We start from the raw sequence: 17,390 nt of genomic DNA on the forward strand, positions 1-17,390 counted from the left end.
CGTCTGGGCAGTAAAATTTTCCTTTGGATTCTGTGTGTTTACTAAATCCATGATTCTAGATGTAGTGTACACTGACAACTTACTTGCTTAAGCTGAGCATGCGTGCATATGCGTGAGTCTCACTGTTCATGCATGCATATGTGTATGTGTGTGTGTATACGCAACAGCGGCCCAAAGGATGCAAGCAGGTCTGGGTGAGATGAGCCATAGCCCATGTCCCGGAGCGGCCTTCACACAGCCTTCCTGTCAAGGTGCTTTAGCGTGAATATCCGTGGCCTTTCAACAAAATACCAACAAACCCTGGGGTCAAACCGCCAAACAAAAGACATATTTACACCAGTGAGACACAGGCATGCGACCCAACCTACACCCTCAAAATCCCCTGCTACATCAGGCGGAGATGGAGACATAGTGGAGAGCTCAGCTCCATGAAGCTGGATGGATATAGGGATTGTTTGCCTTTCTGCACAGTTGGGCTCAGTCTGTTCTCAAGTATTTGCTAACAATTCTGCCATACTGGAATTTCAGCACTTGCTCAGACCTGAACTCTGTGTTGTGTCAACAGTAGACAAGTTGGAGTGGTTCTCTCTCGGTGGGTGGGGGTGTGTGTGTGTGTGTGTGTGTGTGTGTGTGTGTGTTTAGTCATGTGAAGTCGTTTGTAATGTGTGTTGGGGCGCATGAGCATGTGTGTGCGCGAGTGTAAACGAGACCAGCGCAGTTGAAATAGTTTCTTTGTTTCGGAGAGAATGCATCTCTATATGTGGAGATATATGTGCATGGATGGCTCTTTGGCAGTAAGTTGTCGTCAGATATGTGTGTGTGTATGCATGCATTCGTACAGAGTCTGTGAACCATACAAGGGTGCACCCCCCTCTTTCTCTCCCTCCGTCTTACATCACAACAGGCCCCAGGCACTGCCAACATTTTTTCTTCTTTTCTCTACTTTTTTATCCTCTCTTTTGTGGGGGAATGTGAACATGACAGACGGAGGGTGGATCGGCACTAGAGCATATTGGTTATGTTTATAAATCTAGGAACAGATTGGACCGCTGATTAGCGAGCGGACCACTGATTAGCTAATGAGCTTTTAGCATTACAGTGATTGCAAGGTCACGTTGAATTTCACCCCTCCAACAACAACCACAAAAATATACACGCTAGAGCGAGTAACACTTCATATATGCATTCTCTACGTATAACGCAAGTATAAAGAATAAATATGAAAAATATTGCCCTATCCATATTATCTGCACTGTTAATTTCACCAAATGAAATTTCACAAAATGAAAACTAAAATAATGAAAACTCCTATCTGTCACTGGTTGGACAGATGTTTTTTTTTACATCATGTCAACACTTACCTATTACATATAATAGTGCATGAATCAAACAGTGCCATGGTACTGTATATAACAGAATACCCGATGTGATGTCAGCATGGTGCCATCACAGTTTTTATAAGGGAAGCTGAAGCAGCAAAGTGACTAAACTTGTCAGACCACAAATCTTAAGCTTTCATTTATGGTCTCTACTGGTTATTCAAATTACCATACCATCAGGTGTTAAAGTAAAACTTTTTTTTTTTTTTTGCTCAGGTAAATTCCTGGTGCGTGGTTAGTAATGCCAGTCAGAGCTTACGTGTAAGGTCTTGTATGTGTGTCAATAGAACTGGCGGTGCCAGCATGAGCTCTACAGCGCCCGGCAGAGACCACCACAGTGACAGCTAGGCAGAGGCCCCATTAAACCTGCCACCGTGATGTCATTTCCTCTCTAATGTGTTGGGATGTCAACTGGCTGCCAGTTGACATCCCAACACTGTGCGGTTGTTTTTTTGCATGTTTGCGCAGACAGAGAGGCAGTGCCCTCTGGCCCAAGCATTTGCCTCTGGCATCAGGCTGCATGAAGAGCCCTCAGAGATAGATGACAGCATGGAATGGAGGGTTTTCCAATGTTGTGTTTGTAAAGTGGGCATATGATGGTGCCCTCCCTCTCTGATGTATCATTGCTCTATTTCTCTTGCTCTCTCTGGGCTGGGTGAGGAATCAGAGGAGAGCAGGCAGGCCATGTTCATGCCAAGAATGACCTCATAGTCCCCGGCTCCAGAGGAGTGGGGAACCGTCTCTGAAGCATGTCCAGCACCTCGCAGCAGTTGCACTCTGCTTTGTTTTTCAGTGGTCGTTTGAATGCCACAACAGAGGTTGATCACAGCAATGGTCTCCTCTCACCTCAAGCCTGGTCTGAAGTCTGCATATGTCTTCCTGGCTGCGTTGATTTTTTGAGCAACTCATAGAAATCTCTGTTGCACCCCTCTCTCCTTCTCACAGACCGGCTATGTGTTTATAAAGTGTGTCCCAGGCAGTGGCCCCACTCTTTAATAGCGGCTTTAGAGGGGACTTCACAGCTCTGTTAATGGAAAGGTTTCGACTTTGTTTGGTGAGAGGAGCTTGTGGGGGTGCACCAGGGGTGAGTTTGCTGAAGTAATGATCAGCCTCTGCTGGAGGGGGGCTGATGCAGCAGGGATTAGACCAGCCCCTACTTGAGACTTCCCCAAAAGCCCCCTTTACATCTCCTCTGTTTTCTTTGGGCAAGCTGTTTTGCCTTGCTAGAGTGGACCAGGTAATCCCGGTAAAGTCTAGGAATCTCTGGCCACATACACACTGCAATGTTTTCGGGAAGATTACTAGATTTAAATGTGAGATTGAATCCCCCAAATTAGTGTTTGACATGAAGATAGCTGTGCAGATCTCACAGTTGCATGCAAGAAACCTGGAAGCCACCAAGTTTGGGATTAGCTGGTGTAAGCAACTACAGCAAAATCTGCAAATATGTCAAGACACATGCCTATGTTTCTGTGACTTTCTGCCACCACACCTCGGATGAGCTGTAAGTGTCTAAAGAAGAATGACATCACTGTACTAACAACTAGTTCATGGCTCCTGCTTCCCTAGACCCAGTAGAGTGGGTTCTTCTCATGGGATTCCACCCACGCAGGCCAGTCTAAGAAACAGCGGAGGGGCCGAGGGGGAGGCCGATGTTATTAAGAACGTGACGAGAGGTGAGAAAGGCAGGAATATGCAGTGCGAGGGGAGGAAGAGGGGTGTGATGGGGCTGAATGGAATTGTCTGAGGTGAGAGATGCAAACGGGTGTTGGAAGTTGGTCCTTTATGTATGCCCCATTCCCCCTTGTCTGTCTCCAGCAATGGAACAGGTTAACGCCACTCCTCCAGACCTGGGTTGCTGTGCTGATTTAAAAAAGTGTGTAAATGTATGTATAAGTGTGTGTGTGTGTGTGAGTGAGTGAGCGGGTGCATAGAGGGGAGGCAGGAGTGTAAATGGAATTTGTGCAGCAAACAGCTGGACTAGTTTATTTAAGCACAGGTAGGCCATAGCGACTGACCCCAGAATGACTTGGAGAGAGGAGGAGCCAGGGTGGACTTTTATGACTTTAGGTTGAGATGAGATGCTCGTATTTATGAAATTTGCCTTGAGGCATGCCAACATGTGAATTACTAATTACTTAAGTAAATGGATCTCCAGAGCAGATAATGATAATAAAGTTAGTTTCACCAGAGGGGTCTTATTGCATGATTAGCTAGTTGATTTATAGCAGTTAGCATGTTAACCGGTGTGCACTAAAATTTAGTGCCAAGATACAAGCTACACATTATTTTGAAATTGTTAAATTACAGTTGAGCTTTAATTTTGAAAAAGTAGTTATTTACATTACAAGCTAACAAAACAAACTACATTGTAGCTAATTAGGGAAGCAATCTAATTTAAAATGTATAACTATTTAATGATACAATTTAAAATTACATTTTTAAGTGTAATTTAATTTATATAATTTAAAACTGGCACAAAACTGAATGAATCTGAATGAGTGTTTTTGAATGAATGAACATATCAATTAGGGTGACAGCATTAAATTGAACCTATAAATTCATAGCCAAAAAACAGAAAGCACACCAATTTAAACTGTGTTTCCATAGTAACAAACATAAGCTTTCAATAAGCTTTTTGCTTCATATTTAAATATTAAAGAATACCTAAAATGCCACACAGGGACTCAAATATTTATTTATCTATTTTAGATTGAACAAATCAATGAATATTACTTTATGCATGAATTTGACTTAGTTTGATGTGTGTGCACGATACAGCGCAACATTGAAAATGGCAATGTAGCATTGTCACAAAGCAGCTTGTAACTGGAGAACTGCAATATTTAAAAATAATTTGAGCTACTGTCACACTACTAAACTACGTCCCAACACAGAGTTAGCACAATGACTAAATCGATAATTTTAACTGATAATTATCTTAAAACCATAACATCTTTTAGATATTTTCTTTTCATGCATATTTTTACTGAAGATTCCTGTAGAGCCACAGATGCAGATCCGAATCATCAGATCATTCTATTCCATCGGTATTACTGATATGCCTGTTTGTGGGTTTTTAATATACATGTAAATGTAGCTGAGTGTGTTGAAATGCGATTTCATGAGTGAATTTGGTTCTCCGTAGTCATGCATGCGCCCCCTCACACAGTTTACATCTGAGAGAGAGGGAACGAGCGAACGAAGGGGGCATTTCTTAGAAAAATTACATACTTCATATGCATTTAGATAGACATACTGAAATATAACCTTTTGTATCTTCAATCTGGATCTTTCCAGCAACGCTTATTAAATTATTCCCTAATTGGTCACGCAACAAAGGGAGCTGATGAAAAAGACAATTTCTTGCTTTTAATTGGCCATTTCATGTGCCGTTCGTGCTACACCTGTGCGTTTGTAATGAGAGTGGGATATTAGCAGAGGACCTGGTAGACCCGACAGAGATCAGATCGACTGTCAGTAAAGGCGGGAATGAGCAATAGCGCTCCAACAGTTACGAAACACACATGCGCTAACAGAATGAGAACAACCAAGCCTCCATCCAGGTTCATTTGGCTCATAAACACTAATTTCAGTCTTTTTTTCTCATCCTTTTAGTAAAGCTGTGTATTTTCAACCCTCCTCTTTTTACCTTACTTTGGAGGTGCCACTAGTGACGTTTTGCTTTAAAATAGCCCCACATTGTCCCACGCTAGGCTGAATAGTTGGCTTCATTGTGTGCCTATGGGAAGTAGAAACTGAACAGGCCATAAATGCAGTCCTATAGCACGGAGAGGTCGCGTAAAGGTGAACTTTTACTCCTAATGGAGGCTCCAGCTTTAGCCTGGCCCGTATGGTTCTCTGCTCCTTTTGATTGCCTTCTTAACCGTCAGCGCCAGGGCGTCCGCCTGGCTCACAGAACAGAGCATGACCATTCTTTCTCTTTTTCCTCACACTCCTAAACCCCCTCCCTCACCCTCACCACCTCTCCATCCCCCTGCCTGGTATTGTGTAGCACTTGTCCTTTGTTCCAGCTTTTGGCGCATCTGGCCTTAGACATAAGAAGGAACGAGAGAGGAAGCTTAAGATACCTTTTTTAAAAAAGAAAGAAAGAACAGCCATTTCCACAATTTAAAAAAAAAAAAAAAAAAAAAAAGGTAAGGGGGGGGGGGGTTGGGGAGGGGAGAAAAAGGGCGTCCGCCTGGCTCACAGAACAGAGCATGACCATTCTTTCTCTTTTTCCTCACACTCCTAAACCCCCTCCCTCACCCTCACCACCTCTCCATCCCCCTGCCTGGTATTGTGTAGCACTTGTCCTTTGTTCCAGCTTTTGGCGCATCTGGCCTTAGACATAAGAAGGAACGAGAGAGGAAGCTTAAGATACCTTTAAGAAAGAAAGAAAGAAAGAACAGCCATTTCCACAATCTGAAAAAAAAGTGAGTGGAAAAAAGGCAGAGGGAAAGCGAGTGAGCGAGGGAGGAAAATCCAAACGGCAGAGGTCAGCAGATAGACAACAGTGCCCCCCCTTTGACCCCAGCCTGAGATGAAGGCAGTAAAAGGAATGCCTAGTCTGAGACTCCCCCTGCTCTCCAGCCCGCTGCTGGTGATAAAACTCCAGACATTCTCTCATTTGATGGTGCACTGCCATGTCAGTACATTCCTCCCCTGGTCTTTTTTTAAGCCTTTAAGGTGATATCGTAGAGTGATATTGGTGATATGAGAAAGTTGTGATCTCTGGTTAAATAAATTTAAAGAAAAAAAAAATTCAAGTTTTACACCATGAGAGACAAATTATTACAGTGATATTACCATGGGTAAACATGAAGAGTGCCTTAAAATCCCATTAATCATGGTATGGATGGATGGCTCAAAAATGCTATTGTTCAATAGTTACATTTATTTAAAAAATGGTTCAATTTATATAATAATAATTATATTGTGAATATTAATTATATCTATAGTAATATAGTAAATTATACAAACTGCAAATTGTTCTCAGTTGCATTTTCCAATGGCTTAAACAGTCAAAATTTAGAGTTGGAACGATCCGTTTTATAATTAATAAAGAAGAAGCTTAGCAGATGCCTATATGAACATTTCTTTGTCTGTTAGTCCTGCTCTTTCTCTTTATCTCTCCCTTTCTCTCTACACCCCAAGGTCTCCTCCCTTGCTTTTCTCAGCCTGAAAACAGTAGCGGGGCTATTGTTTCCTTAAAAGTCTACTAATTCCCCCCTCAAATGTTAAAATGGAAGTGTCCAACTGTGGTAACAGCAGGAGGACATAAATCAAGTTGGAACCCCTGAGCATGGTCTCCTGGAGGTGACCAGGGTCACAGGGTCACTAGAGGGGATTTAGGCACAACAAGGCCAGAGCACTCCGATGTATGGTGCAAAGAGGCTGGGGGTCAGAAGCTACAGGGACCAAATATGTTTTTGTCACAAATGTTATGCACAATACGCAGAATAGCAGAGCAGCCTGTTCTTTTTGGCAGGGAAAAAAAACTCCTCATTGAACCCACAGTTTCATTATTCTCCCTCTAGGGAGACAGAAGGAAAAAGAAAACATGCCTTGTACTTATGTTCTTTGACAATGCAACACTTCACGTTAGCAAACATTTCCTAAACACATTAATTCCTGTGGTGCCTATCAACTGCGTTACATCTGGCATCAGGGTTTGAATGGTTCAGTGGTTTAAAATAAAGTTGTTAAAAAAGAACTGCATACATAGAGGAAAACACCACTTTCTTCAAAGTGCTATTGTGCACTTCGCTTAGTAGGCAATATATATTAAGCTAGCACAAGTTTGTACAAGTCGTAAGCTTTGTGAACATTTCTGTGTTATGGGACAACTCTACAACACTCCCACTGGAGTACTAGAGGATTAGAGAAAAAATCCCTCAATTACCCCTCTGATTAGCTATCTGGGCTGATCTGGACAGCAGCAGGCTTGGATGTGACTGTGTTTACAGAAAAAGATAGCAAAAACTCCAATAACATTTCATTCATATGTTGCATCTTGTTTTTTTACAGGTTCATTAACGCAAGAAGAAGAATAGTGCAGCCCATGATCGACCAGTCCAACCGAGCAGGCAAGTCCCCCATAGTTTCTGTATTCAAGTCCCACAGGCGAAAGCCCCCTGCAAGCCATGCACCCGGAGGCCCACCTGCCGGTAAATACTTAGCCCAGCCTGGATGTCAACAATGATTGACCACTAAAATCCATCCAATTAACCCAAAGCACTAATCATGCTGACTTGGGCACTATATAACTCAGTGACGAAGAGAAGCGAGCAAACACGTACGATGGATTAAAGTATTGAAACAATAACTACAACTGGATCTTCTCTATCCAACTTATTATACTAGAGAACAGTGGAGAGTTGTTAGGTCAAGTACAGAAGATATTAATCTTCTTTTTTTAACTTTGTATTTTATTTTTGAAGTGGCCATGTTTGCCTCCCAGCTAAGTTCTTCCTGTTAGTGAACAGTGCCCCTGGTGCATGGCTTGTTGTGGACTGCTGTAAATTTTATTACCTGTAATAGGGTTCAGGGGGCAGGGTAGCATTAGGGACTCAGAAAAGTTCAAAGGCATTCATTGGGGTTGAGTTGTTTTTCTTTTACCAAATAACCCCCCAGCATACACACACACACTTTGAAAAGCGTGAACTCGCGGTAAGTACATCTCCATTAGCTTGTGTGGGGGAAAAGATAACTTTGATTTACCTTAATTTGTTTGGGTTGTCTAAACATGTTTCCTGTATTACATAATATAGGCTTAGCTCTTTGTTCCCAGTACTTAAGCTTCATTGGGCATGTTCTGTCAAGTGTTTTATCTCTCATGAAACCCAAAGAAACTGTGTGAAATGCCTAAGTCTGCATGCGTGTTAACAGATGATGTTTCTCCTGCGACTTAAACTTAATTAAAAGCACTAATTGACCACTGATTGTTTCCCCCATATTCCCTCACCATGCCCTCCTGCAGTAAGTCAAGGAGCTCCCGAATATAGGCTTAGCTCTTTGTTCCCAGTACTTAAGCTTCATTGGGCATGTTCTGTCAAGTGTTTTATCTCTCATGAAACCCAAAGAAACTGTGTGAAATGCCTAAGTCTGCATGCGTGTTAACAGATGATGTTTCTCCTGCGACTTAAACTTAATTAAAAGCACTAATTGACCACTGATCGTTTCCCCCATATTCCCTCACCATGCCCTCCTGCAGTAAGTCAAGGAGCTCCCTACAACCCAGATGGTCAACCCATGGGAGGCTTCGTGATGGACGGCCAGCAGCACATGGGAATCAGACCACCTGGTAAGACCTTGGCGTGTCCCACCTTCCCACAAGCCCCCTCCTTCTCTTCCGCACTACCTCCTTTCTCAGTCTGATTCTAAGATCCTTGGTTTGCACAGGTGTGGTCTAATGCATGGCACCCCTTTGTCCTTTCATGTTTCCTTTCTGAGACCTTTGCTTTCTAATACCCATCTTCCCAGAATTTGCTCTTCTCTCTGAATCTAAGCCTCTTCCAACCTGTGTAATTGGTCACTGTTGCTAATCACTCATCCCCTCCCACCTCACCACTTAAGATGCAGGATTTATCCAAAGCCAGGCTTCTTTCCAACCTTTAGCCTTTGAATGCATTATTTACTTGTTTGTTTACTTATATTGTCTTATTTGTACCATATGGTGTTCTTCTCTTTTCTTTTAATAAATGGGGAATTGTGCTTTTGTTTCTTGACCTCCTGTCTCTGAGCCGTGGTCTGTTTATTTTCTCATCTTTCGGCATCTTCTTCGATTGTTTTCTCTCCTTCTAGGGCCTATGAGTGGGATGGGCATGAATATGGGCATGGAGGGACAGTGGCACTACATGTAACCTTCTAGTTAACCAATCGCAAAGCAATGGGGGAAGTAAGTACAAAAGCAGGGTCACCAAGCATCCATAATTTCTGACATGTTTTCAGCGATTAATTTTGCTTTTACGAAATGGGAGAAACAAAAATGTCTCTTTTCCTCCAGACAACAAGCTGCTTTCTCCTGCTTACCAATACTAATATTTCCTGTACTTGTGGGTGACAAGCTCCGATCAAGAGTTTGTGTGCTTGTGTACGTGTGTGACCTGTGCTGCCCTTTCTTACTTCTGAACATTTTTGGCCATGTTACTAAACAGTGCATAGAGTCATATATAAAAAGGGGAAATGAGTGTGGGTGAAAGAGAAAGATAGAGAGAGCGCAGGAGGAGGAGGAATAGCTGTGTGGGGAAAGAGGCAAATGGAGGGTGGGGGGATTGAGATTGGGGTTTTGGTCGGAGAAGGGGAGGGGTGTGTTACCATAGCAACAGACTGATTGGCAAAATGTAAGCAGTCTGGAGCAGTGCAAGGAGAGAAAAGTGCATGTCCCCAAAGTGTCATAAATCTATCTCCCTACAGTTGATGCATGAGTTACATTTATACAGCAACCTGCGAGGCAACGCACAAAGAATCGCTCTCTCACCCTGCAGCAAAATACATAGCCACACATTTGGAAATTATGTCAGTCTTGCATGGAATGTTTTAGGTGGAGCTGCTTCTATCGACCCTGGCTTGGTCCACTATTTTCTTGTCTGTCTTTCCTAATAGGATTACTAATGGCAAAGGCAGGGGAGATGAAGGAGTGCAAAATGGAGGTGTGCACAGCAGGGTACACAGCTTAGTCCAGCCTAATTGACTATATCCAAATTAAATATGCCATCAAAAGCGGTGTGACAAATGGATTTGACTTATTCAGTATACAAAAATAGCGATCATTAATGCAGCCAAGCACAGAATACCTCTGTTGTTAAAGAGACTCTCTACCTCACTGTCTTTAACCTGAGAGACATGGGCTGCTAACACAACCTCTGTGCTTTAAAACGTCACGTCCCCACTTTGTGTGCGTATCTAAACACTGAAAGTGTTTCCCGGTGTCCAAATGGCTGCTTACAGCAGCTGCCATAGTTCCCAGAAGAGACGAGAGAAACCTGCTTTAAACAGCCTCAGTTTGCTTGCCGAATTCTGTAATTGGGCCGCGTGTGGAATCTTAAGATGAGATGGGTTGAGGGGGAAAAAGAGAGCGAGCGAGAGGGGGAAATGAGGAAAGAAAAGGAGGCAGAGTGTGACAGAAATATGTCGCCATGGTGAAGAATGCCTGGTCTTTATGGCTTCATCGCTGAAATTTCCTACCTTGTCTAATTTAAATATTGTTACTATAGTTTCTAGGTCAATTAAATGTAAGTGATGTGTTTTATACTTCGCTACCAATTAAATTAATAGGTTATTACAAAAAGCGTTATCTTATTTGATTAAGAGACCAAGGCTTCATTATATTTTATAAGCAATTTTCATTAGTTGAGGAATTCTCCTCAAGGCGAGATTAAACAGTTATTTGCTGGGAAGTCCCAAGACCTGAAATTAAGGTGTTCCAAGCAGTCACACTGCAACATTACTTAAAACCAAAGCCAATTAAACCTACTTAGCAAAGCGTTATGCTTTCTGCCCATGACGATTATAGAGCTTATAGCTCTCCGAAACAATACACCTGTCAGCGTGGATAAAGCCTAGCTACTCAAGTAGAAGAGGGCAAGCCTTTGATTAGCGAGGGAACGACTGTTTTATGACCATTTCCCCCATACCGTTCTTTGCATTTCGTCAACAAAATTAGCCAAGGGTGGCCAAAATGTTTTCATTTTAATTTCAAGACAATAGTGAGAGCAGCGAGCATTAATTATGGGCATATGGACAAAAATGTCGCCCTCCCCGTCCGTACTTGAATGCAGCTGGTATGCTTTGGTGAGCTGGAAGCTCTGCTGGAGACTCCTTTGTCTGAAATTTCATTACTCCCATTCATTAAGCAGAAGTTTGTTAACCTTTTGCAGGGTCAAAGTACCCATTTTTCCATTCTGAACTTTTACTTTTAAGGGGGGAAAGTCTTCGGGGATTTGGCTCCTGTATTGTCCATGTCAAACATCCCCTGTCGATTTGGTCCCATGGCACCTCTGAAAATAGACAGGCAAGGAACTCAATGTATTGATTGACTTATTAAGTGAAAAACCACATTTGCAACGTCTGCCCTTTTCACATCCAAGCATTGCTTTTCTGATAGACTGGATGTTTTCCTTCCTCACCAAACAACGTGTTCAAGGATTGAAATCAAATACAGCTGATGACCCCTCAAAAGCTTGGGTCAGTCCTTTAGTGATAAATAATTGCAGGGGCATACAGATTACCGCATCAGTGCTAGTGCAAAACACCAACCATTATATATGCCATTCTGAAGCTGAAACCTAAAGACCTACAACCAGGGCAATAACAAAAGAGATGTTTTTTATTTTTTATTTAAGGTTGATTTGTTGCTTTGTATTGCCGCTGTCACAGGGTTAGTGGCCTTTCTGCTCGTGGCACGTGCACGCACACAGGTGAGGCCTCTCAAGTGACGGCCTTTGTAAATTTTCACCTTTCGTCTTTAATTTAAGCACAATGGTGGCGTTTCTCTGAAGGGCTCTCAGAGTGAGCCACAGACCTTTGCTCATTGTGTTTAAAGTGAGATAAGTGAGGGGAGAACGTAGAATAAAGGCATGGCTTATTTTACCTCATTTGTCATTGTTGTGGCTTCCTCTGGCATAAGGAATTGACTCGTGGACACACAGCAGTTCATTTCCACCTATGTGCCATTTAGTGTTAGACTTTCATTTATATCATTTCGAAAGTACAACCTTTACTAGCATGTGATTAAAAAGCTAAAAGTAGATTTATGGATGAAATTTTTTTTTTTTAATTATGTAAAAAACTAATAATAAAGTCAATGCCTTTTAGAATATAAACACATTATAGTCACGGTTATCCAGTGGGGAGCCAATTATATAGATTTCATCACAGCATTGTTCTCTGAGATGAATATAATATTAGCAAATTAAGCCTAATAACAGCTACATATCGACCTTCTGGTTGACCTTAGTGAAGGACAAACTTCCGGTTGACTAGTCGGGTATGAATGTGGCGGATTCCAGACCTGATGGATACGACACGGAGTACAGATCCCTGGTGCAAGCAGCAGTAAAGTGCCATGTTCAGGCCAGTGAGTTAGTCCCTAGAGAGCCTCCCTCTCCCACTACACGGATTCCTCTTCTAGTCTCTTCCCATTCATTACAGAGGAAAGTCCTCTCTCAAAGGCTTCTCTTACAACCACATGACTCATATGCTTTCTGGTGCTGTGATTGTAGAGTCACTTCCTTGTAAAGGAAACGATTGGTTTGATGACCTTCCAATATAATAAATATAAATATATATATATATATATATAAAATGTTATGTCTGACTATTCCAAATTCATCATCAATAATCGCTATAATCTTCTCTTTTTTTCCCTTCTTCCTTAGGACTGCAAGGCATGCCAGGGGATTACCTGTCACACAGTGGCCCGGTGGGTATGGCTATGGGGCAACCAGGCTACGGCGCCTCCCAGATGCCCCACCACCCTGCTCAGTTGCGGCACGGCCCTCCCATGCGTTCCTACATCCCTGGACACCCCCACCACCCAGCGATGTTAATGCACGGAGGACCACCTCACCCTGCCATGCCCATGTCAGCCTCTAGCCCCCCTATGTTCAATCCAGGAGACCCTACCATGGGAGGACAATTCATGGACATCCATGCCCAGTAATTTACTAAAACGGATTCTGTAAATGACTGCAACGGATAGACGAGGAGCTGCGATTGGTTTTTCTGGGGCTTGCCAAGAACCGATTACATACTGACTTGTTACCGAGACTGAGGAGCTTGCATCTTGGCTATAGATTCGGACCAAGAAAAAAAAGCCAGATATCTGTATACTATGGGACACTTTAAAAGGAGGTGCCCTTTGCTTAGACACAAAAAGAGAGCGAGAGAGAAAGAAAGATTGAATTTATTACTATATCAGCCTCTAAAGGGGAGGGATGAGGACATACTGTATACTGTTGTAAAATTGCATTGGACTTTCATAAGAACTGGGAAAAAAGTATTGTAAATGCTATCGTATTGTTCTGCATATTATGTTGTTTCTAATAGATTGTTTTTAAAAAGGATGTGAACTTTTTTTTCTTTTCACACTATGTGTGTGCCATCTCCATAGACTTTTGGCCTCCTCCATAAATCACTTTGCGTTTAAACGAGAAAAAAATATATGTGAATAAATCAATAATTCATTGAACACTTGTTTGCCAGGCCATTTTTTGTTCTGCGGGAGGGCAGATTTCCCATGACCCATCATGGCCTTAAGAAGAAACTGAGTGCTATCCACCTGTCTGAGCCACATCCTCCTGCCTTTCAGGAGGCCTCCATTTTGCATTCCCAATTTGTACATCATAATGGAACTGCCCCCAAATCAAATTATTTTCACTTACCTTTACTGGATGTGTGAAAAGCTGAATGTGAAGAACAAGCGTGTGTGTGAGTGAGTGAGTGAGTGAGTGTGAGCGTGAGCGTGAGCGTATGTGTGTGTGTGTGTGTGTAAAGCCAACCCATCAAACTTTTACGTTTAAGTTATAAATGGGATTTGGGATACATATATGCTTTTGATTAAGCAAACCTGTTTTTGAGATATTGGTTTAACGTGTTGCTATCACTTGTTTGAATTTTGAAGAGTTTATGTATACATTGTAAATGAATAAATTTTGTGTAAAAAGAGGGGGAACTATTTTTCATATATTTGTGGTTTCCAGGCCTGGTGTGATTTTACATAGGACTGGTTCATTATATGAGGCTGTTTACTGACCCAAACATTCAGGTTTTGTATGGCTGTCATTCACAAAATACTACAAATCCTTTAAATATTTTGGGTAACTTAATTCCATTAATGTTTTCAGATGCCAAATAACAGTGTGGTTCTCTGTTTCTCATTAACACATTTTGATTAACCTAATATTTAAATCATTATCCGACATTAGATAACTAACCTTTTTTTAATATCTTTAAAAAAAATCAAAATGGTTATATTCATTAGCCAATGTTCACTTTACTTTGATTTGCAGGTTTTGTTCTTGTTAATTTTAATAACATGCATTACATGCTTTTGCCACCCTTAGTAATGAATCCAAAATTAAACCTCCTGATCTAATTCTCCAAATGATTAACTAGGTGTTCAAATTTGAGATATCAAAACCATAAACCTAGATCTTATGTAGGTGTTTAAATCAAATTCTATGAGTCTATAAGTCACTTACAGATTGTAATTTTAAAGTTTCATAAACTAGACCTACATGTTAATCCCATCTAAAATTCTTGGGTCACACCTTTTAGCAGTGTCCACAGAGTAATTAAATTCTGAGCAAATGAACAGGAAGTTATTATTTTATGAGTTGCATGTAATTGCAAATTGTTTGTTGTAGGCTAATTCATTATAATAACGCAATGCGAGTTACAAGAAAACACTGAGTGGTAACATGGTCTGAACACCAGGCTCTAAATACACAAGATGAGTCCAACTATAAGAAAAGGACAGCATATATCACATATATAGAGAAAGAACATGTTGCAAGCAGATTGAAATGTTTGTCTAAATGCTGCATATTCAACTTTCTCTCGTACGTCTGCTAATGTGCAACAAATGTGCGGCCTGTTCGAAGGAGGCTCAAACGGGGGGCTAGATGAGGTGGAGGGACGGATAAAAGAAGAATTATCCCCCGTTTAGCATTAAAATTCATTTAGATAAAATTGCCACAAACACTTAAATGGGAAGATTAGTTCCCCCTCACGCCTTATTTCACTCAGTCAATGGCTCCGTCAAGAGCGCTTGAAACGGCATTATCCAGACGACGACAGTTTCTAAGCTACCGGCTAAAACCGAGCGCTTAAATAATTCTAAATCAGACACAACTAATCGAAATGTATGTTTACGATGGATTCGATACGACCACGACAGGGAAACGTGGTATAGCCTATTCTTGGGTGAATGCTGGAAAAACTTACCCAGCTTATAACAAAATGGGTGATGCCAGGTTAAACTACACTCCCATAATAAATCATTAAGTTCCCTTTCTTAAACCCGTCCCTCGGTTTTCTATCGCCATTGTATTTTTATTACCTTTTCTTCTGAATGTTTTGCTCTCAAGCAACGCGGAACACAGGCGACGTTTTAATGACACCGTTTCAGCTCCTCAGATTTGAATTCCTCAACCGTTCGCCATTCGGTGCTCTGGAGACACGGGCGGAGATAAATCCCATGTTTGACTGCCATCTTTAGGGGATCTGGGAAACTGTCCCTAAGAGGCATGTATATTTTATATCTTGAAATTTACGCAGATATTTATTATGGACTAAAATAGTAAAGTAGCCTACTAAAATGCATTAAAAATTTGATAATTGTGTGTAAAAATAATAACAACAAGCCTAAAAATAAATAGGCTAATTAAAGTGTTTTGGTGTTTTTGTCACGCTTTGTATATTAGGCCTAATGTGTTCATGTTATCAGCTGCTAATGTTAATGAACAATGGGCTATATGACCTATGTCGTATTTTTTTTGAAGAACCCATTGTTTATTGTTGTTGCTGTTGTAATTAACTATTTTAATGCGTGGGCTAATGTGTAACAATAGTAGGCTACGTGTAATAAAGCATTGCGTGTATTTTTATACTGCCAATGCACAGCTAAACCTTTAATCAAATCTATATAGTTTAATAAAGATATCAGGAATCATGCCTACATACTGTACAAAACATTAGAAAGATCGGTTCTCTGTTAGTTCCCTGAGTAGGTAGCCTAAATGTCCTAATGAGCGTTTCGTGACTGTTGCAAATGAACATGATTATTGATTTTCTTCGTTTATCTGCAGTAAAAGACATATAGGGACGACGCCTTTTCCATCTGTTGTTTAAGAAGAAAGAAGAAAGCTTTTGTCTGGCTTTGACCACATACTGAACTCTGTGAGTAATGACTGAAAGAAATTTGTTCCATAAGCACAGAGGTGCCCAAACAGGACTTTCTGCCTCCCATAAAGTGCAGCATGGGCTGTGCTGTTGCATGTTTCTGTCATCTGTACTCTGTATTCGAGTCGTTTTGCTTCAATTTGAAAACTTTCACAAAGGGTCATGTGTCTTCACAGCACGCGGCGGCAGTAGCCGTGGCAGATGCAAATGTGGTCCACTCTCCATTCACTGGTCATATTTTAGAGGGTTATGTCCACTCCGAGAAGTGTGTTTGTGTCAGTGATTGATTTTTCATTTAGGCCTATTTATTTTTTATTTTATTTTTTTAATAGGCTACTATTTTATTTTAATTCTGCAAAAAATAAAAGTAATAATTTCATTTACATTTAGGCTACATACTCCCACAATGTATTACTTATTGTATATAACAGCAATATTAAAATCACTGTACACTTACAAATAGGCTATGTCAGAACAGACACTGTAGACCATATGATTTTAGTGGAAGGTGCTAGAATATTAAACAACTGAAGTTATTTGGAATCGTCATTTTACAGTATCGCAAGCACTTATGCAATTGCAAACAATGCAAGAAGTAAAGTGTTTTAATAACCTAAGCAACATTTCAACTAATATATTTAGCATTGATTTTATTTTTGTATTTTTTACAGTTTATATGTAAAGTAAATAGCCTATGTCACCTTTTTCGCTTTATCTTTTATTTTCTTGTTTGTTTCAAAGAACTCATGAATGCACATTTCGGCAATCACACCAGGCCAACCTCAAAACAAATAAAACATAGCCTAAATAAATGAATATAAACAGCCAGGTTGATTTATATAAAATTGAAAGACCAATAAAACGACGGAATTGTGAGAACCCGATGCTTGATATATCTGTATAAAAGTGCAATTTTGTTTCACTAAGGTCGCAAGCGTGTTACCACATGCAATAATGTTATGTGGCAGCTGGTGGACTACTAGAGAGAAGTCTGGAGTGAAGAGATGGAGTGTCCAAAACTGCAGGGCCATTTTGGAAGTCATCTGTTTCCTTGGTGACTTCGCCCACCCCTGAAAGCCCCTGGGCTCCAGGATTGTTGGAGAG

General features: G+C 41.1%; 1 protein-coding gene across 1 annotated transcript in view; it reads left to right on the forward strand.

Annotated features, from left to right (window-relative positions):
* LOC107551348 (homeobox protein Meis1) overlaps positions 1-13,460 on the forward strand; it is a 64,002-nt gene extending 50,542 nt beyond the window's left edge. Inside the window, exons 10-13 of the mRNA XM_016232922.1 lie at positions 7,410-7,468; positions 8,596-8,685; positions 9,186-9,279; positions 12,761-13,460. Coding sequence (XP_016088408.1) covers positions 7,410-7,468; positions 8,596-8,685; positions 9,186-9,244 — 208 coding nt within the window. The 3' untranslated portion in view covers positions 9,245-9,279; positions 12,761-13,460. The remainder of the gene's footprint in view (positions 1-7,409; positions 7,469-8,595; positions 8,686-9,185; positions 9,280-12,760) is intronic.
* The last annotated feature ends 3,930 nt before the right edge of the window (positions 13,461-17,390 follow it).

Source organism: Sinocyclocheilus grahami, unplaced genomic scaffold (assembly GCF_001515645.1).
Source record: "Sinocyclocheilus grahami isolate Dianchi unplaced genomic scaffold, SAMN03320097.WGS_v1.1 scaffold421.1, whole genome shotgun sequence".
Lineage (NCBI taxonomy): Eukaryota > Metazoa > Chordata > Actinopteri > Cypriniformes > Cyprinidae > Sinocyclocheilus > Sinocyclocheilus grahami.